Genomic DNA, 22,908 nt, shown 5'->3' on the forward strand with positions numbered 1-22,908 from the left:
GTATTTTAGTGGAAAAAGTTATACTATTTTTATCCCTATTTACAGGCTGTTCAAAAACGTACAAAAAATATTGAACTACTTTTCACTGCAAAGAGGTGAAATTTTGTGGAGGGTTGAAATTTTTATAACACTTTAATTGCTAAATGAGCTTTCAAAAACACTCTGGTTTCAACCCTTTTCCTAACTTTTTACTTATGTTACAAATTTTCAAACCTTTTGAAGTTCCAAAAGCTGTTGTCTCAAAAATTTCAAATGGCAATATGGGTTTCATCATACACCACATTGTAGCCCTTAAAATTTGTTACAATTTTTTCATCTAATGTTTTAGCGAATTTCCCATATAGGGAATAAGCTATTACCGTAGTACTCATGGTAAGACCTGGACGCGGGACCGATTTTTTTTTTCGTTTTGAGGTCCCTAGAGGCCAAAAACACCATCCGTTCAAATTCATATATATATATGTGTCCGTCAGCACCAACGATCACATAAGACCAATAGATGGAGCATGTTGGCCGCGACGTGAAGCCAGTATTTTTCACTAATCTACAACAAGATGGCGGCTGCCGGCTGTGATGAGCCCTAGTAGCACGTGCAGCTAATTAAATGTTAGTTGATAGCAATGGTATCCATGACAATACGCCTTTGTATTACAAATATTTGTGTTACTAACACAATGACCTTCAAAATACGCTTTTGATTTTTTTTCTAGCGTTTACCATTTCTTAGAAAAAAGTTAGTTTACATAATTAACAACAAAAACTTTTTGGGAGAAAGGAAAATTCTGAAAAGCTACAAATCTGTTTATAATATATGTATCTACATCGTATTAAAGTTTGATAAAGTTCTGATGTTTGGTTTACAATCTACGAATTTTCAAAGTGACAAGATAATTTCTGAAACTCTTTATACAACTCTCCTTTATATTCTGACTGTCATATTAATTTTTATGAAAGAGCTAAAAAATATTAATTTTTAGATGAATACAAAGAATAAAACGAAGAAAAGTTATATGTAATCCGTGTTTTTCTAATTAGTTTAGTAACTTTTCTGTATAGCTCCAAATTTGAGTATCTAAACTGTATTACAAGTGACGTTGTAGGCCGAATCTGCCCGCATGACGCCACGCGGCGCGGCGGGTAGCCCCTATATTACAATTTAAATTACAACCAAACTACGCTAGCTAAAAATTTTAAAAAATATGATCCAAAAGGTTCAACTCTTTAGCTACAAAATCCACCGTTTTTTAACTTACCTGACCAAAAAATAAAAAAAGTAGCAGCCGACGAACTTTTTCATGTCATATTTTAAAACCCATTTAAAAGTACCGACTTTATTTGAAGATTTAAAATAGAAAATACTAACTTTTAAGCTTTTAATTAAAACCAATAGTGTCATAGACTTATTGACTTCACTCATACGAAGTTTCAACCATATAACTTAAGTCTAAGTAGGCTAAATGTCGAGTTATTTTGAAGCGGAACATTGAGTTTTGGTGCCGTTTTCATCGACATCTAGCGCTTCTATCCTACAATAAGATGGCGGACCTGGCTTCACCTGCTTTAATGTTAGTTAGATAGGCGTGCTCCATCTATTGGTCTTATGTGATCGTTGGTCAGCACGATAACTCGAGCAAAAATGATCCGATTTTGATGAAATTTGGTACAAACGTGTAAACCTACGTCTATTCGAACGAGTTCGCGATCCAGCATGATCGGACCATGGGAACGGGTGTTTACGGGGGGTTTTATGGGGTAAAAATAGGTTTTTCCCAATTTTGACCCAAAAAACATAAAATTTAGCAATTAATTTCCAAACCATTTTGTAGAGCTTCAAAAAACAAATAATTTAGTATATTGAAGCGTTATTATGCGCCTAATGGTTACGGAGAAAATTCCAAAAAATTGTAAATTTAAAATTCCCATGTTATTCTTATGGAGAATGAGTAAACTGTTGTAGTTTGCTTGTTTATGAACATATTTTGATCAAATTTGGAAAATGTTTTTATTTCTTACTAACTATTAACATTTTACAAAAAAAAACAGTTTTACCCTCCCTGATGCAGCAAACCTAAGTACTTGTTAAACTAATTCTATTTAAATCGGGAATAAATGTTATATTTTTAAGTAGACATTTCAGTGTAAATCCAATCAGTCAAATGGAAATTCGCTTAGTCTGCAGGTTTGCTGCGGCGGGGGTATTTTGGTATCTTATTGGTTAAAGAGCTTTAGCGAAATTAGTGTATTTTAATCGTTTATTAAATGGTATGCAAAGTGTTTGCTGTTGTAAATGTACACGTTTATGTTAAACTTGGAAGATTTAATAAAGGAAAGAACACAACTGCAAATATTCTTAGTTTTTTTGCAATTCCATTGCTCTAATAGTGCTTTGAATGATTAATTTGTTTGAATCAGTATTAATAGCCTACATACTGCTGGGCTCTTTGACTTCTACAAATGCTCAAGTGCCTTCCATTTTGTTCCATGCAAAACTCAACTCTGTTCATAAATGAATCAACGGCACATAGTACCATAGACTAACCAACACAAGTAGACTTCTCATCCCATTGTAAATTTTGAAGCTCGTTTTTCATGTCTAGTTCATGTACGCCACACTGGGCGCTAGTGTCGACGAAATTTTGTTTCTATTATTTTAGGGTTAATTTCTTGATTTGTGCTTTACTGTTTGGTTAAATAACTAGGGGACAATTTATTGTTTATGATTAGATCGTATTATTTGGTTAAACGAGGTTTTAAATGACTGTATTAACGGGAAACAAATTGTAAACAAAACACGACCTCTAACATAAACCGTACAGAACTAACAATAAAATTGTCTTCAGCTGTTCCATTAGGATGAGAAATCTACTAAGGGAGTATGTTTTATCTATGATAGTACTTCTTCTCCACTAAAAGATGCTACCAGTATTGATATTTTACTACTGCAGGTGCATTTTTCTCCTGTACAGGTCCAGTAAGTTCCTTATATGTGTTCCTTATAGGTTCCAGATAAGTGTTTTATCTGATCCAACATGGCCAGTTTCACGCACACGCTCATTGATTTCATGATGAAAATTATTTCATTTAGAAGTAACATTTAAACAAATTATTCATTCAAAGCACTGTAGAGCTGTGGATTTGGAAAATAACTAAGCATCTTTGCAGTTGTGTTCTTTACTTTATTAAATCTTCTAAGGATAACAATATAATATTATTTTATTTTTTTAGACGTAATCAGTTTTAATTGAGGTCTAGAAGTGTACATTTTCAACAGCAAACACTAATTTGGCTACAGCTCTTTAACCAATAAAGATACCAAAACACATTACTATGTAGATGCAAAATCATAAAAAAATTTAAGGGCTACAATTTGGTATATGATGAAACCCATATTGCCATTCGAAATTTTTGAAATAACAGCTTTTGAAACTTCAAAAGGTTTGAAAATGTGTAACATAAGTAAAAAGTTAGGAAAAGGGTTAAAACCAGAGTTTTTTTGAAAGCTCATTTAGCAATTAAAGTGTTGTCAAAATTTAAGTTCCCCACAAAATTTCACCTCTTTGCAGTGAGTAGTTCAATAGTATATTTCGTACCTAGGGCCAAAAATGAGAATTTGCCGGCTCGAGATAGTTTTTAAGTTCGAGACTAAGTCGAGAACTTAAAAGAACGCTTTTTTTCACCACACTATAACCCTATTACCACTATTCACCACAATAATAATGCACACTGATAGTCAGCACGACTACAACTGTAAGGTTATGTGAAGAGATAATTTGAGGTATCAGCAAAAATAATAATAAATAGTTGCTAGGCAGGGGTGACAATAAAACAATTCAATTGCAGTGCCATGGATACTGATTGTGTATTTAATATGCATTCATGATCTAAGAAAGTAAGCGGGCAGCTGATTTTGCAGGCCTTAGGGATGTAAAAACCTGCTCGGTCCCCAAATGACAATGACAGCTCGTAACTTTCAGCCACCAATTAATGTATGTAAAACAGCCAAAAACATCATAGTGTGGTGAAAAGTATAATTTTGTACGTTTCTGAACAAAATAGGAAGTGTTATCCTATTTACGTTTTTGTAAATAGGAATACAAATGATTTAAAACTTTTTCCATTAAAATACTCAGGACTCAAAGACTTTTAAAATGAGGGTTAACCCGACCCCCCTTCACATTTGAAAATTTCCCAAAAACCACCCCCACCCCTCCAAAATCTGCCCTTTTGGGTGCTTTTTTGAGCTTAAAAATAATTTTGCTGAATACCTTGGGGTCCAGTTGCCAGGGCCGGCTCAAGGCAAAATACTAACCCGGGCAAACTGCTGTTTTGGCGCCCCCCCCCCTCCCCGGTGATGCTCCTGGTTGAATCAAAATCAAGCAATGGGAGAAATATACCCTCCAACTGGTTTTTTGAAGCATTAAAACTAACAGTGAGTTTATAATAATTTTCAGTGATATAGTTTTCAATTTGAACATATTACTTAGTTGAATTAGTTTTAAGTAAAAAAAAAAAACAATACTTTAGCAAAATAGAAAAATTATTGTAGAAAAATGTCCATCAATTTTGTGCAAACATTAAAGTGTATGTTTTGCGTTTAAGAGTTGTTCGAAAGTATTTTTCGGGGTTAGATGAAGATATTATAAACAATGTATAATTCAACATAGAATTTTATTTTACATAAACAAACTTAATCCTACGGACACGGACAGAGATAAATGAAAGTTAGAATGAAACTTTTCGAGCTTTCTTTTCCGCAAAGTCCTTAATAAAAGTGTCTATATCTATTTTTTGTAACACGTCATATTCGATTGACATTAGTGACAGTCCTACTAGTCGTTCTTGGGACATGTTAGATCTTAGGTAGTTTTTGATTAGCTTCAGTTTGGAGAAACTCCTTTCTCCCGAGGCTACGCTTACCGGTATAGTTAATATTATCCTGAGGGCAATACACAGGTTAGGAAAGTTTTCACACAACCTGTTTTTCGTTAAGTACTTCAATACGTCCATAGGCTTGCTGCCACAGTTTTCTGGCAATAGGGTTTGAACTACTAACAGTTCTTGGTACATTTGATGCCCCTTAATGTCTCGGTGGTCCCCATCTGTTAAAGCTAGTTGTAGGTCGGCACACTTTTTTAGCAGTAAGCTTTTGTCCTCTTTCTTTATGTTGTAGCAGAAACCAAAGACGTCATTGTAGTTGGACAGCTGAGTAAACCTTTCTTCAAGGGAATTTATTGCACAATCCAGGACGTGGTAATAGAAATTACTTCTGAAAGCCTTTTTTGGATCCACTATGGGCTCGTCTGGTGCTTCATAATCAAACTGCCGTTTGATTTTTCTCGCTCGAACTTGGTGTTCAGGAGGAAAAGATGCTTCAATGTCAACTGTTTCTGATACTTCTCTGGCATCAACTAGAACTTCTTCAAATCCTTTCTCAGTCCTCATCTTGTCAAAATAGGTCTTTGCACTAGATATCAGTTCAATTGCATTAGCAATACTGAAGTCTTCTTTTTGCAACTGCTTACTGATAACATTTATTCTAGAAAGAATAGCATGCCAAACTATCAAGCTGCAGATGAATCTGTAGTTTTTCACTTTCCGAGCTAGACCTAATGCAGCATTTCTTCCATAGGCGTCAATAGCTGAGTCTGTTGACAACTCAAACAAAGCGTCGAAGATTTCTCCTAACTGATAGCGGAAAGGAATGACTGCATCGATACGGCTCTCCCATCTAGTTTCGCTAAGTGGTTTGACTGTTAGGGAAGTCACATGTTTCTTCAACACCGACCATCGGTGAGTCGAAGCAGAAAAATAGTTATACACTTCTTGTATAATCATGAAAAATCCTACAGCTTCATTACAGGACAAAGCAGAGTCATTCACTACTAAGTTTAAAGAGTGTGCACTACAAGGAACGAAAAATGCGCGAGGGTTCAGTGTTAGAATTCTGTTCTGCACTCCTGCGTTTTTCCCTTTCATGTTTGATCCATTGTCATACCCTTGTCCCCGCATATTCTTCAATGACAGTTTCATATCTTTAAGCTTGTTTAAAAGGACGTCTGTCAAAGCTTCTCCAGTTGTAGATTCAACTGGGATGAACCCCAAGAAACGTTCATGAATTTCGGGTTCTTCTCCTGACTCACATTGCACAAATCGAACAACTAGCGACATTTGTTCTGTTCGGCTTACATCAGGTGTACAGTCTAAAATGACAGAATAGTACGTAGACTTAAGGACATCACTTAAAATGTGATCGTGAATCATTGAACCTAGCATTTTAATTATTTCATTTTGCACGTTCTTTCCTAAATAGTGTACATAGGTTTCTTTAGAAGTAATCTTCCTGATGTGTTCTGCAATAACAACATCAAATTTACCAACAAACTCTACAAGTTTGAGAAAGTTTCCATTTCCCCTTTCATTTAGTTTGTCCGAAGATCCCCGAAAAGCCAGGTTTTGTGATCCAAGAAACTCTATTAAAATCACTATTCGCTTGATAACTTCTTTCCACCGCTCCACTTCACGTTTGATCATTTCCTGGTTTTTCGCATCAATGGTTTTACTAGACTTTAACCTAATTGAACAGTCCATCCAAGTCTGGAATGCTTGCATATGTGATGGAGATCCCTCGTGTTCAGATAAGAGCCCTGACATGTGTTTCCAATCACAGTAACCATTTTCAGAGGTCAGTGGCGAAGAATGAGTTTTACCAAATAGTCTGCAGCAAAAACAAAAAATTGCGTCTTTACATATTGAGTATACAAGCCAGGGACGCGAAATTTCTTCACCATTGTCCATGCGCCTACGGTAGGAATTTACGCTGAAACGACGTCCTTGATTATTAACCGGGAATTCTACATCAAATACTTGTTCAGGTCCTCGTTGTACGATGATGTCGCTAATAGAGGTCGGTATGTTAGCAGGCCAGTTTCCGGGATCATGAGATACAACTTCGTTTTCTACAGGTTTCGGTTCCTGCGAAAAAATAAGAAAAATTAAGTACCAGCCCGAGCCCGAGCATATAAAAATTGTATAAAGGCTTACAAAATTGTTTTGACTACAAGCAGTTAAGACTCTGATGCTTACAATTATTTTAACGTTCACATCTTATCTTTCAAAAAAAATACCAGCAAATAAATTTGCATTTACAGTAAACCTCGGATTATCCGGGCCCGAATCATCCGGATCACTGTTAATTCTGACGAAAACAATACTTTCTCCTTATACTATGTATAGGGGGGAGAAAGTAAAATTATACTTATATTTCAAATGTAGGTAAGTTTAAATGGAAATGGACACAAAAAAATGCAGTTGGATTAAAAGAGCAGTATCGTAATCAAACCATTATTTATAAATTTACCTCGATAAACTGGAATAAACATGGAGAAATTAACAATTATACTTGGTGATAAATATCTAGAGATATCAGACACATGTAAAACCATATGTTTTACTGTGTTAACCATTATCATAACAACTATTACACAATTACTGTGACTTGACATTTACATTTTCAAACTAAATTTGCCTTTGAATGGTTTGCTTGAATTTTTAACATAAAAATTAAGCCTTTTTAAATTTACGTTTAAAAAAAGAAACCTACAGGTACATAAAAAAAATAATAGACCCAAATTACGAGTGTTAATGGTTCTCTGTTTTACGGTACTCAATAAGCGTAAAAGAAGTCCCCGATCTCATGCCCGGATCGGAGACCAGGCCGCGGATGGAACGGATCGGTGTGACAATGCGCGTGCGGGTGAATAGGGGCGACAGGAGCTCCAGACTACCGCCGCCATCTTGTCAATTTCCCCTCCGTCCGCGCCGCTCTTTCAGTCGCCCCCCCCCCCCCCCCCCAATTCCTGTACTGTACAGCGTTCCGACTGATTTTCGTACTCCCCGTTCCTAGCGGCGGTTAGCAACATCGTGCTGAGACTTTTGAGCCCAGGTCTAGCGCACCCTTAATCCTAAGTACTAAAATAAAAACACATATCATGATCTCTTTACTTACTTCAACGGATTTGTCAATAACTGGTGGTTCAGGAAGAAGCGAAGTATTCTCAGATAATATCTCCTTTTCGTTTCCATCGGGTTTTGTTACCTTATTTGTAGTATTGTCAATTTTCTCACTTGATGATGCAGTTGTCAAGAACTTTTGCAACACTTTGGATTGCTTCTCATCTTCTTTAGAACGCTCTAGTTTCCTTTTGCGGTGAAATGCTCCCGAAGGTTTTTTATTACCGGACATTTCCAATTTGTTTGTAGCACACGTAAATACTCACATGACATACACACACACTTAACACAATTAGATACGTATAATTAATTGTAATCTTAATTCAACCTGCAACGCAGCGTGCGGATTAAGAGCTGTCCATTTGACGTTTCACTCACCACTGGTTGCATGAGTCATCGGACGAGTCTATGATTCTAAAAGGGGGTGGGGCGCACGTAACGTAACCTGGCCGCTATTATGTATTGAGCTCGAGTAAGCTTGTAAATATTTAGTATTTTATATGAGGTAGCCTATGCAAAACTACTAAACAACTGTTATGTTATGGACCCATATTATCAAAGTTTACGTTGCTTTAAGTTCTAAAAATGTAATGCAAGAATGCAAGTTATTTTCATGATCTCTTATGGCGGGCGCTTTCGCCCCCGCAACAGAACAATTAATTGTGTGCAAAATATTATTTAAAAAAAAAAAAAATTTTTCGGCGTTTCGGCGCCCCCTAACCCACGGCGCCCCGGGCAGCCGCCCGGGTTGCCCGGCCCTTAAGCCGGCCCTGCCAGTTGCAAATAAGTTTCTATTTGCTTTCATATTGGAGCTACATAAGCCGTCAGGTGGTCTGGGTCACCCTGAATAGGGGGAGAAAGTAAAAAGCCTATATAGAAATGTATCATCAAGGATGTGAAGTGTACAGAAATAATGAAGGGTGTTATAAAATTGTTGTTATATGAACAATTATAACAACAATTTTATGTATAACAATGAAATGTAAAAATTGTTGGGTGTTATATTATTGTTGGTGTGAAATAATATTGTTCTTTTTCAAGAAGGCCGGGGGATCCTCCCCCGGAAAAATTTGTAATTTTCAAAGCAGTTTGGTGACTTTCTAAAGCAATTTTTAAAACCAAAAACCATGCCCAATTGTCCATAAACTCCCATTTCACCTGTTGTTTGTCATGAGCAAATAGACAATTTAAAAATTAAACTATGATGATTGCATTAATGAATTTAAAAACACGCTGTAGACTACGGCCATATCCTCCTAAAAGCAGTTTGGTGACTTTATACAGCCAGTTTTAACGTCTAGAACTGTGTGCAAAACCTCCCATTTCCCCCTTTATTTGTCATGAATAAGTAGACATTTTTAAAACTAACTATGACGATCGCATTCATTCATAAATCTCAAAAAATATTGTAGGCTACGGCCGTATCCTCACAAAAGCTGTTTACTGACTTTCTAAAGCCATTATTAATGTCTATATCTGTGTCCAACTGTTCAAAAACCTCCCGTTTCACCTGTTATTTGTCTTTGTCATGAGCAAGTAGACATTTTAAAAATAAAACTATGACGAACTTGCATTCATGAATTTCAAAACATAGGCCTACTGTAGACTACGAAGCCATATCTCCCAAAAGCCGTATGGTGACTTTATAAAGTCATTTCTAACGGCTAGAACTGTGCCCAATAATTGTCCTAAAACCTTCCATTTCACCTGTTATATGCCATGCAAGCAAGTAGATATGTTTTTTTTAACCTTAAGTTTTTCTCCATTTCTTAGATGCGTCACAATATGTATAGTATTGAATTCAATGACATTTGAACACTAATATTTAAACCCACAATCTTACATTTTTACAAGCAGGTTTTTTATATAAACAATTTGTTTTTGGCTTTCTGCTCGCTTCATTTGACAATAAACAGTTCAAGTTTCAAGTATCAACTCTTCCAAAAAGTATCAACTAACCTAAATGAACTATAACAGATACTACCGACAGATACAGCACACCACGAATCCTAGAAAATTCTTTAGTATTCGTGCAGCACACGAGGAGAAAAAGGTTAAAGGCCTACATCTAAATGTAGTATCAAACCACTGCCGACTGACGGTGACGGAACGGACTGAAAGTCTGACATCTGGATCTGACTCATCTGACTGAGACTGAAACGCGAGAAAACATTCAAGACAAGCATCTAGGCATCCAGTGCAACTCGAGGATCGTGGATCGGAACACCCCTCCACCACCGCACCATGTCGAACGCTTCCGAATCACACAGCGAAGCGAGCACCTTGCTTGCTGGCAGCGATCGATCGGGTGAACACGCATTCTGTATGATTTTAAAAATTCCTTTTAAAATTTGGGATGGGGGACAAAACTGACTTTTCAAATATTGGGGGGGACGTGTCCCCCATGTCCCCTATGGCGGCGACGCCCGTGTGGCACACAATCAAACGAGAAAATTTATTCATCCAAATGGGAGATTTTCCCTCGACCACCCTCATTATAGTCCAGATCTGGCTTGGAGTGACTTTCACTTATTATTTCGTGCACCAAATGAAGACTTGGTTAGTAGTATTTTGGAGACTGAGTTTACACAAATTTTTCAGGGGGGTACCCACCCCCCCCCCCCTTGTGACTGCTCTAGATCCGCCACTGGGGTGTCGACGAGAACATTACCCCGCGGGTGATTATGACGATGTTTCCACGGCTACGGGTGATGTTCAGTATTTTGCCGCGGTTGCAGAAGACGATATTGATGTACACACAACCGTGAGAGACGTTCAGGATTTTCCTACGATAGTGAAAGACGACGATATTAATGTTTCCGTGACCGTGTGAGTTTTTCAAGATTTTTTATGCTATCGCACAAGACAATGATGGTGTGTCTTTTACGGCAGGAGATATTTAGGATTTTGCCGGGATTGCAGAAAAATATTATCTTTCCCGTCACAGCGGATCAATTTTATCAATTTCAAAAACATATAATGCAAGCGGATATTATCCCAGAAATAACTAAAGTCACTTTTGAAGTAAAAAAATTCTGTTATACTTTTGTTTCACCTGTTAAGAAAAAAACAAAAACTAAGTTAATACATTTCCTGATTTAAAGAGAGGGAAAAGGTCATTGTGTCTTATATATATATATTTGGATTTGGGATTTATTAAAGCATTTTTGATACAGTTTTTACATTTTATCCCTGAAACCTTTAAGATTTGCTGTATTTACACATGCAGTGTAAAAAACTTCTTCAGTAATTTTGTGTGTTACGCTATGATTATACTAAGACACTAAATTAAAATGTTTTTGTACGGTTATTAGTTACGGAGAAAATTAAGAAAAATGTAAATTTTAAATTCCCATGTTAGTCTTAAGGAGAATATTGTATAACTTTTTAATACTTTTTTAATACTTTTCAATGAAATGGCAACCATACAAAGTAGGTATTTTAAGCCAATTATGAATGGAGATGAGTATAGGATGAGTGGCTTGTAGTCTTGTTAGTGACTAAGGCCGACATATTCCTTAGACACAGCTGTTAATTAATGGCCCATATAGCTAATGGCAACTAAAAGGGACCTACAGTTTATAGTGGAATCCGAACCACATTTTTGCCTTTGGTATATACGAATTGGTCTAATTATCAGGATAGTTCTGCAGATAGTCGTAGTACTCACCCAACGCGGACGTTAATCCACACCAGGGAGTATCGCATCCACAGTGCATGCCTATGAATATCCACAATTCGTGACCTGCTAGTAGCTGGATTACAGGACTACGCCACCCGTCCCAATACAAGGAGTACTGTTGTAATTTCCTGTTTATGGTTATATTTTGATATTTTGATCAAACTTGGCAATTTTATTTTATTTTATACTAAGCTATAATAATATCCTAAAAACACACTTTATTACCCTCCCTGAAGCAGCAAACCTAGTTACTCGTTAAACCTAGGCCTAATGCAATTTAAATAGATATACTGCATACAAAAAGTTACAAATCATAAAATACAAATAGGAAATAAAATAGCAGTCTAAGAGGGTAACATGTAGCATCCCAACACAAATCGCGTCATTTTCGGCTCGAAGTGGGACGCTAGCATCCCTGACGCCAGCGTCCTAGTATAATCGTAGCCTTACGGAACGATTAGAGACCATTGAAACTATAGAGGTGACAGATACCTTTTTGTTGACAGATCGTATGAGGTCCGCAGCAGTGAAGAAGGGAGGTGGTGGAGCAGGGGTGGAGGTGGTAGTATGGCCGCCATGTGGTGAAGGCAGTTGTGATGTCGAACTTACATCTCCTACAGCCACCCACGTAGAACAAGATCTTGAGGCATGTTCTAGTCTGTAAAGTAAAATGTATACATAATGTTTTAGCGATTGCTTCGTCTTAACTGGATGCTTTCTAGTTTACTGCTGCTGTGAATTTGGTAAAAAAAGTCCTGAATCAATGTTTCTGAGGCTAGACAAGCAGGATGAATAGTTTATATCCAGTATTATCAATGTGGTTTAACAGGTTGAACTTTGAACTTTTGGTTTTTGACAATTCTGAACTTGCGCTAGCTTGTTAATAGCAATACTCAAACATTACACTACACTACACTAATACTCAATTCCACAGTTTTAGAGGTGTTAGCGAGTAGATATCTATAGTTTTAAGTAAGCCATGCATTAAATTATCTTCACCTTAAAATATGCAATGAAGTGTGTTAGCATTTAACTAAATGATTAATTTTGGTTAAAATTAGACTAATTAGGCCTACTTAAAGGTACCAATGACCCTAACACTAACTCAATGTGACTCTGAGTGTGTGTGTGTGTGTGTGTGTGTGTGCGTGTGTGTGTGTGTGTGATGTGTGTGTGTTAATGGCTAACACTGACTCTGAAATTTGGTTTCAATATGGGAATTCTTCAAAGATTAGATGGTAGTTACTGTTGAAATCAATTAATATGGATCATACAACTACAGTACAGTACTTTTGCCATTGATTGTAACTTTGAGAAAACAAGTCTAGTCTCTGCTAAAAGGTGGCCTCATTGTTGACTTGTAAGATACATTTTTACATTGGGTTTTACTAGCTGCTCTTCTACTTCACTTGTAATTACTATGTCTATTACAATAGTGTATTGTTTAAACACTGAATAAATATTCTTAATTTCCATTTTGTAGCCCCTATGAACTGCGTAGTATAGACTAAACTATTACATACCTCGTCTTGCAGTTCAAATATAGTGTTTGAAGTCCACAACATATGTTTTGCCATATATTTGAAGTAACATGTTGACGAGTCCAAATTGGATAAAATGTTTCTGTAACCACTTGAGAATGCCATATATGGCGAAACATATGTAGTGGACTTTAAACACTATATTTGAACTGCAAGCCGAGGTATGTAATAGTTTAGTCTGAATAAATGACTATTCAATGACCTCCATCTTCTCTATGAAAAGAAATTTACAAATTAGGATATAGTGTTTTAAAGTGTCGTCTTATTTTTTCAACACTCATCTCATCCATCACTTGTCTTTGCTTGAAGATACTCACTACACCCTTGTGTGTCTGAGTCAGTATATGTAATGTAATATAGTATTGTTCTTTTTGAAAGCTGTTTAAAACAAGGCCCCAATAGAAAAACAGGCAATGCTGAAGCGTGGGCAGCGCAACACTACTTCACAGTGGTGGATAGTTGTACTAAAATCTTACCATTAAAATCTGACAAACAACCTGCTTATTTACCCAAAACATATGGGATATGGTAGTGAATCTATCCACAAGTGTGACGTCATGGATCCTGCAGGATGGCCTGTTTTTTCTAGTGGAGCCTTGTTTAAACCCAGTATTCTAATTTCTGTTTCTGCTTGTTTGGTAAAAAAGCTACACAAATTATTTCACCTAGTCTTAGTCTGCACTGGCATCCTATATTTCCTATGTCACAACTGATGGAGGGGGGGGGATATTATAGTTTTAGATTGTACGAGGGATATCCAGAAAGTAGATTACGTTTTTGTCTGTATCCGCTAGAGGCGTGGCTAGCGCGACTATCTTGGTGTTAGTCCGTTATGCAGCTCAGTCGGCATCTAGCCGTGCTAGTAAGAGGTTTCTGCTGTACTCCGTTGAGTTACTGTGACAGTTTAAAATGTCTGTGTTAATTGAAAATGCCGCGAACTGTGAAGTGCGTGCAAAAAAATGAATGGACTCTTTGGTTACAGTTTGGTAACCAAGCTTTTGATTTTGTGCAACAAACTTCAAAAAATTTGCGGAGAGTTCTGTTATTGTAAACTTTCAAGTTTTATGGAGATCGGCATCAACTTTTTCGACAAGTTCGGCAGTCACATGTTGGGTTTTCCCCTTCGCTCTTCGCCGTGAACGTTAGTTCGGCCATTTTTAAATTTGATGACCCACTGAAGAACTCCACCTTCAGTAATATTGTTTTCCCCATAAACTTCACAAAGTTGCTGATAGATTTCTATCGGTTTACAGTTTTTTGATACAGACAAAAACGTAATCTACTGTCTGGATAGACCTCGTAGCATCATATGAAGACTGTCGCTACAACTGATGGAGGGGGGATATCATAGTTTTAGATTGTAGCATCCTATGATCTATGTCACTACAACTGATGGTGGGGAAGGGGGTTAGATTGTAGCATACTCTGTGACTGACTCATTAAATGGTGTCTTATTTGAATGAAAAATTGGCTGCAGCTGGTCTATATACATGGCATTGGCGTAACAGAGCGGGGGGGCCCGGGAGCTGAGGGGGTCCGCGAACCGGTGAGCGGGAAACGGTGAGCAGAGAGGCCCGTGAGACGAGTGGGGCCAAAAATTGGAGTTCATTCTTATTTAAATGTCTTATGATAGATAATTGTATTGAACAAGTAATAACATTGATGTTATCCTACTAATATTATAAATGAGAAAGTTTGGATGTATGGATGTATGTTTGTGACAAGTGAACGCGAAAAATACTGGTCGGATTGGGCTGAAATTTGGCATGATGATAGCTCACATTCCCGATTAACATATAGGCATACTCTAATTTCAAAAATCCTTTTGGGCTCCGCCCCAGTGGCTCTGGAGTTTCCCATGTTAACCTTATGAGAAATGGAATTATTGAATCTTAACAGCTGTTTCAATTAAACAAGTTGGTTCTGTTCTATTATGTTCAATAGCATTAAAGTTACAAGGATTACCAGCAGGGTGCAGCACTATTATTTCTTTTACATTTATGACAACAGCTAATTTGCAACCAAAAGGTGAGTGAGCGTAGCGAACGAACTTCAACCTGGAGGCGAGTTAGCGTAGTGAACGAGCTAACCTGAAGGCAAGTGAGCGCAGCGAACGAGCTCCAACGTAAAGGTGAGTGAGCGTAGCGAACGAGCTCCAACCTAAAGGTGAGTGAGCGTAGCGAACAAACTTCAACCAGGACGTGATTGAGCCATGCGAACGAGATAATCTTGAAAATTAAGAAGTTAAACGGGGCAAAGCCCGAGGGTTACAGCTAGTTAATAATATGTCGTTATCAGTTATCGTTTAATTTTGTTAGGCCTCTTCAGTGATAACGAACTAGGGTAATAAATTTAACGTGTTATAACGTGGGTCTTTGATTATTACGCAATCTTACTTTCGTCACCGAGAAATATTTTACTTCTCTGTGATTTCGTACACTGCTTATGTCGTCTGCGCAAATATTTTGTTACTTTGGAGCCTGGAGTCATGAACGTTGGCTGGGGCTTTTGATATTGTATTATATTACATTTTAGTTTTGTCCTAATATTGATTGTATTTTGTTAAATACAATATACTGCTACTCTACTGACTGTGTTTGTTAGCCCATATCTTATTTTACCTCACAATTAACCAATACTAAAGACATTTGTTGTGTGATAAACGCTTACAACATAATAAGACGCTTGAAATCCATACAAAGATAAAATAAAAAAATGCAATAGGCTATTTTAACCTGTGACAAAAGTAGTACGTCAATTTATAAAATTAACCAGATTTTAGTGTATGAGTTAATTATAACCAAAGATTAAACTAACCTAACAAATTTAATACTTTCTCATCCTTCACTTATATTTGGGTTAAAATACGCACATAGTGGCGTCCCCATCTTAAATAATTGATTGATTGACTTTAATACTTTAGTTTGAAATGGCGACCATACCAATGTACGTATTTTAAGCCAAGAATTAATGGAGATGAGTGTAGGATGAGTGGCCCAACCTTTTAGTTTTGAAAGGGACTAAGGCCGACATATTCCTTAGACACAGATGTTAATTATTAATAGCCAATACAGCAAAAGGCAAGTAAAGGGGCCTAAGGGGGTTAATAGGGGAATTTGAACCACATTTTTGCCTTGTAATTAACGAATTAGTCTAATTATCAGGGTAATAAAAATGGATAACATGTGTGATAAATTAAATGTAAAATTTGTAACCTCCTTGATATAAACATTCTGATAGACGGATGGAAAATAAGGTTTTTTTATTTGATTTCAAAACTATTTACAAACACTTATATTGATGTAGTGATGTAACACTTTCATCAAACCACAACTGAAATACTTAACACACCCTTTTTTATGGAACATAGCCCATAATTTAATATTTTAATTTAATATTTTCTTTCATAATTTATTTACCACTCTTTTTATGATTAATCCGTTTGATCATTGTATCGGTGGTGCAAAAATAACTCTGGGGGGAGGGGGAGGGCGTTTGATTATGTTGTATCGGTGGTCTAAAAATAACTATGAGAAGGGGGCCCAAAAAATAAGTTAGCAGGGGGCCCGTAAAAATTTGTTACGCCACTGATACATGGGGGCTTTTGTGTTTTAGTAGCCAAAAGTCAACTATGGTACTATACTTGCTGAAAAATATTGCTAAATTTTTATGTTTCTACTGAAGTTGTGAAATGTTTTAAACCTGACTACGTTTAAAATTACAAAAACATTGCAAAATGTATTAAACCTGGGATGGTCAAGAAGGTAGGATGTACGCTGTACAGTGCTGAGTACAAGGTCACTGACGGCTGGTCGCACGGGGCCTGTGGGATCCTCTGGGGATGGCAACTGACTGATGTCACTGGTAGAGAAACTCTTCTGTAGGCCGAGGGCAGAGGACAGAGCTGCACAACTGCGTATCAGCTCATTCTCCTCCTCAAACCAGAGGATCTCGGGAATGTCTGGAGGTCTGTTCAAATTTATAAAAGAACGTACATATATTTATTTCACCACGGCTTATAGCCTATTGTAAAGCAAAATTTAAATTTATATAACACTCTGGGATTGTTTGATATTGTTGTTATGGTTTAGTGCCTATACTTGAAACTTTGAAAGAAGACTATTCAATTTTGATATACAGTACAGGTCAATCTTAATCCGGCAGACATGGGACTGACAGGCATGGGCGTCCATCTGACTTTTGTATAGGGGGGCTGGGGAGAGAGGTATGGAATAGACCCCAGTAAAAGGGTGGTCTTACAGGTACTACAGAAAAATAATTTAAATTTAGGTAAAAATATTTGATTTGACGTATTTTTTAAAATTAATTTGCTTTGTCAACTTTATGTTGCATTGATTTTAAAATGTTAATACTTACTACTGGGGCCACTGGCATAGTGTGAACTGAATTGTTTAACTTTTTTTCTACTCCACAATCTGAAAAAATCGGTTGTTTTTGGTCAGAACTTCTAAAAAAATTCACTAGGTAATTTTTCCAGGTTTACTAACAGAAAACCCTGTTTTTTTGCCGTGATTCCTAGTCCCCAAGTGTCCCTTATACTATGAATCTGAGGGTACTCCATATTTTTGGGTCTGGTCGGACCAACGGTTGGGACGAGAGATCTGTACGGACAGAAAATGATTATCGGACCAAGCTTGGATCGAGTCGAGCAAACCGAGCGTGAATTTCTGCGACTGTGGAGAGCATTTACGAAGATGCGTGATCGAAAATTGACAATTTTAAAGCGATCGTGGGGGACGATGATGTCCTGTGACCGCAGAAGATGTCCAAGATTTTTTTACCTTGGAAGATGTGGATGATTTTTCCAAGACCATGGATGATGTTCTCGATTTTGCCGTGACCGTGGAAGACGTTCATGATTTCGCCGTGACTAATGAAGATGTTCTAAGTTTTTCGAATGGATACAAAAAGTTTGAAAATAATATTTGAATGCATTATAACATCAAGGTTTGATGTAGGTATCTAATGCAGATACGTCTGTTTGTGAAACCCAAATTATGTGTCTGGTTAGCAAAAACAATCTCACTACATCTTTCGAGCAATCTAGCAGATACGCCGAAATACATTCTGACTCATAACTTCCTTGCTATTTGAGATACAGATACGCCACTTTGTGTGGACCTGCCCACTACCAATGCCAACTAGCTGGTGGCTATATAAATTAATAAAAAAGTATAAAGTATAAAAAAAGTATAAAGTATTACTCAATACCCCCGCCGCAGCAAACCTGTGGACTAGGCGAATTTCCATTTGCCTGATTAAATTTAAACTAAAATGTCTTCTTAAAAATATCTCATTTATTTCCTATTTAAATAACATTCGCTTACGAGTACTTAGGTTTGCTGCAACAGGGGTAAAAAGGTGTTTTTTTTTTTATTTCAATAGTTTAGTATGAAATGATTGCATTTTCCAAATTTGATCAAAATATGCTTATAAACAAGAAAACTAGGCCTACAACAGTTTACAATTTTCTCCATAAGAATAATATGGGAATTTTAAATTTACAATTTTTTTGAATTTTCTCCTACTGTAGCCATTAGGCGCATAATAACGCTTCAATATACTAAATTATTTGTTTTTTAAGCTCTACAAAATGGTTTGGGAAGTTGCTAAACTTTATGTTTTTATGGTCAAAAGTGGGAAAACCAATTTTTACCCCATAAAACCCCCCATAAACCCCTGTTCCCATAGTCGGATCATGCTGGTTCGTGAACTCGTTTGAATAAATGTAGGTTTACACGTTTGTAGGCTACCAAATTTCATCAAAATCGGGTGATTTTTGTTCGCAAATTTAAAATTCCCATGTTATTCTTATGGAGAATATTGTAAAATGTTGTAATTTGCTTGTTTATGGAAATATTTTGATAAAATATGGTAAATTTATTTTTCATACCAAGCTACTATTTTACTTAAAAAACGCACTTTATTAGCCTCCCTGTAGCAGAAAACCTATATACTCGTTAAACATAATCCTATCCTCTAATACGAGCAAAAAGTTTGCTTGTATGTATGTATGTATGCTTGCACCAAGATCTCGAAAACGGCTCCGACGATTTTCTTCAAATGTTGTATATAGTTTATTTCTGGCCTAAAAACGAGTTTACTGCAGTTAGAACTGCCAACAAAAATCTAATTACGTAGAAAAATGAAACTGAAAATAACATTTTTTTAACATTAGTCTTATGGGTTGCTAATTTCCTTGTTATTGAATTCAGCCAACATGGTTACGTAACCATGTTGGCTGAATTCAATAACAAGGAAAAAGTAAACAACAGACTTGAAGTTGTAGCATGTGTTCATGATAAGCCAGCTACCCACAGTATACTAGCAAATTACAAATACAGAACCTAAAAAAAAAAAAAAACATCACTTGTTAATATCTAGCAAAGATTATACGAAGATTACTCGATACATTGTAGTCAAGGGTAGCAGTGCGAAGTCTGGGATCTATGTTTATGACGATTGGATTAAGGTATCTGCAATCCTAAAATGCTATGGGAAGAGAAGGAAACAGGTCCGCGACGTAGGAAGTGGTGAAGGAAGTAGTAAAGGCAATTATAAAATTCTATGGGAATAGAGGGAAACAGGTCCGTGACTCAGGAAGTGATGAAGGATATAGTTAAAAGGCGAGCAGTCCGGAGTGTGGGGACTGTTTATGACGATAAGATTAGGGTATCTGCAATCCTAAAATGCTATGGGAAGGGAGGGAAACAGGTCCGCGACGTAGGAAGTGTTGAAGGAAGTAGTCAAGGCGAGCTTACCGGAGTGTGGGAACTGTTTATGACGATTAGATAAGGGTATGGGCAATCCTAAAATGATATGGGAAGGGAGGGAAACATGTCCGTGACGTAGGAAGTGGTGAAGGAAGTAGTAAAGGCGAGTAGTTTGGAGCGTGGGAACTGATTATGACGATTAAATTTAAGGTATCTGTAATCTTTAAATGCAATGGGAAGGGAGGGAAACCGGTTTTCGACGTAGGAAGTGGTGAAGGAAGTAGTCAAGGCGAGTAGTCCGGAGTGTGGGAACTGTCTATGAGGATTATATTAAGGTATCTGCAATCTTAAAATGCTATGGGAAGGGAGGAAAACAGGTCCGCTAAGTAGGAAGTGGTGAAGGAAGTAGTCAAGGCGAGCTGTCCGGGGTGTGGGAACTGTTAATAACGATTAGATTAAGGGTATCTACAATCCTAAAGTGCTATGGGAATGGAGGGAAACAGGTCCATGACGTAGGAAATGGTGTAGGACGTAGTAAAGGCGAGCCGTGTGGAGTTTGTGAGTGGATTTATGTATCTCCAATACTAAGACTGCTTTCAGAGTGAACTAATGATTTTTTTGCGAGTAAAGCTCGGTCCCCAGGTACCGTACTGTTATTAAACAAAGATTTAATTTAAAATCAATTCAGGATTCTGGCAAATGGAAATTCACTTAGTTTGCAGGTTTGCTGCGGCGTGGGTATTTTTTTTAAATACATGGGATCAGACAAACGAATAGAAATGATTGGTCTGTGGGTATGTTTAGTTCAATAAGCTTGGTCCAAAAGGGAAATCTGGCCCACAGGTTAGGGCAGTGACTTAAAGTCTGGTCGTTGTAGCGAACAAGTTAAAGCAGTCTAAAATCATAAAAGTTGCAGATTATATCGAGCCGCTAAGGAAATTAAATTATTAATATATCATTAATCAACTTAAACAAGGTGTTAAGAACAAATCTGCTCATTGAAAAGTATTTTTTAATGTTTAGGCACAGGTTTAGGTACTGGTACACCCATTATTTTAAATTGACAATATTTTACATTCATAGAAATAATCATATTTTACTGTTTAATACTAATGTATTTTACACTCAGTTAGGATAATTTAAATTGTTTAATTTCATAAAGAACATTTAATATTGATAATTTTGTGTTTACATTAATAATGCAATCTTTGTCTACTGCAATAAATAAATTATTACTTGTATAGCCCAATGGGTTTTCTTTCAATTTTTAAACTCAATTCTATTTGAAATGGGTTACATACTTTAAACATTTAAAACTATGCTAAAGAAACAGTACAAAATGGAAAATGATAGACAAACTAACTTGTAGATACATGATACTTCTTACACATACCTACAAACACAATGATTTTTTGACGATTAACATGCAAATAACAATGTATCTGTTTCTTATCGTACCTGGTGTTTGTTTGTCCCTTGCTGTCGGGGTTCGGACTGGGCTCTCGCCCGGCCATGTCAGAGTGATGCCTGAAGGTAACCAGCTTGACAGAGCGGCCAGCGGCCTCGGATGCTAGTGACGAAACTGAGAACAGTGAGAGATCCGTGGTGACACTCTCGTGTGATGGCGACCTCAACATACGACAACCGACCGTCAACACCGGCGTCTGGGGCACCGGTATCGGTGTCTTGGACCCGTCCTCGCTCGAGGTCATCGTTGATCCATCCGTGGATCAATAGGGAAAGCAAGTCACTCACGTACGCGCAGGTGCCCTCCACCCGCCACCCCCTCCCCCCCGGACCAACCGAAACCAGAAAGTGCTACGCTTTTGGTAAATAACAACAATATCATTGTTGACAACATTCCAATAGCATGAAGTGCATTATTTTGCTCGAAATAAACTGACGTAATTAATTCAATTCTTAGGTTATGGTGACCGCAATTTTAAAGTAAATTTCAGGAAATTGAAAGAAATCTATTTCATATCTGGCTTATATATATTTTTTTAGTTAAAACCACAGACTGTTTGATCTATAACTAAGCGCCGATCTATACTAATTTCTAAATTTGTCGGACATTGCTGTCGGTGTAATTATGTTAATAGTTTGCTAATTATGTTAATAGACATTGCTAACCTAAGTTTAATCTACTCTGTATGATATTACCAATTTTACCTTGTATGGATTTAATCGAGTTAAATGTTAACGTTAGGCGTTAGCCTTTATTATTCTAGTTAACATTTAACTCGATTAAATCCATACAAGGTAAAATTGGTAATATCATACGATAGATAAAACAGGTTATATCACGGCCGCCTTTAACTACAGGCCGCGGCCTGGTAGAATTGGCAACATCGCAAGTGGTGTTGTTCAGTGACAGACGTCCCATAAGATGTTGTTAGACAGGTGACATCAGCTCATTAATTCGCACTTTATTGATTTAATTTTTAATTTATGAACAAAAACTTATTAAAATATTGAAAATAAAACATACAGAATTGAAAATTGAAACAATATGAATTAAAATCTATATCTGTACATTTTTAAGGGGAGTCAATATTGTCATAGTCCAGTAGTAATCAATCTTTCGTAAATACACAAATACCATTAGTTGCTTCAAAAAAAAAACAGCTGTTACAACACCACTTGCGACGTTGCCAGTTCGAAGGCCGCGGCCTGTAGTTAAAGGCGGCCGTGGTTATAGTCTATGGCAATATGTATTCGACTGTATTGTATATAGCAATACCAACACATTTCTGTATAGGGCTGTTGAACCTTTTTGTAGCTCTATCCACCATTCAACTTTAGTATGTTACTGTATTGTTTTTTCTTTGTTTGTAGAAATCGTGTCGAAAGTAGTGGATCGTTAAAGATTAATAATACCCCTGCCACAGCAAACCTGCCGACTAAGCGAATTTCCATTTGTCTTAATTGATTTTCAATT

At 36.9% G+C, this 22,908-nt stretch overlaps 2 protein-coding genes across 2 annotated transcripts in view; both read right to left on the reverse strand.

The window, feature by feature from the left end:
* The window catches only part of LOC128984030 (uncharacterized), a 49,040-nt gene extending 27,362 nt beyond the window's left edge, over positions 1–21,678 (reverse strand). The window contains exons 1-3 of the mRNA XM_054403320.1: positions 21,426–21,678; positions 16,981–17,202; positions 12,185–12,350 (exon numbers count right to left, since the gene is read on the reverse strand). Of these exons, the coding sequence (XP_054259295.1) occupies positions 12,185–12,350; positions 16,981–17,202; positions 21,426–21,604 (567 nt within the window). The 5' untranslated portion in view covers positions 21,605–21,678. The remainder of the gene's footprint in view (positions 1–12,184; positions 12,351–16,980; positions 17,203–21,425) is intronic.
* LOC128984042 (zinc finger MYM-type protein 1-like) lies at positions 4,631–8,538 on the reverse strand. The gene is made up of 2 exons (XM_054403327.1): positions 8,006–8,538; positions 4,631–6,972 (listed from the first exon to the last, which is right to left on the reverse strand). The coding sequence occupies exons 1-2, from the start codon at positions 8,240–8,242 to the stop codon at positions 4,723–4,725; spliced, it is 2,487 nt and encodes an 828-aa protein (XP_054259302.1). The 5' UTR covers positions 8,243–8,538; the 3' UTR covers positions 4,631–4,722.
* Positions 21,679–22,908: the final 1,230 nt, after the last annotated feature.

Source organism: Macrosteles quadrilineatus, unplaced genomic scaffold, assembly GCF_028750875.1.
Source record: "Macrosteles quadrilineatus isolate MER2022 unplaced genomic scaffold, UCM_ALF_1.0 Scaffold_1__1_contigs__length_201487025, whole genome shotgun sequence".
Taxonomy (NCBI): Eukaryota; Metazoa; Arthropoda; class Insecta; order Hemiptera; family Cicadellidae; genus Macrosteles; species Macrosteles quadrilineatus.

Coding starts and splice junctions, on each gene's coding strand:
- LOC128984042 (XM_054403327.1), bottom strand. CDS start 8,242: ATGTCCGGTAATAAAAAACCTTCGGGAGCATTTCACCGCAAAAGGAAA. Junction 6,973..8,005: donor TTATTGACAAATCCGTTGAA/GTAAGTAAAGAG, acceptor ATTTTTTCGCAG/GAACCGAAACCTGTAGAAAA.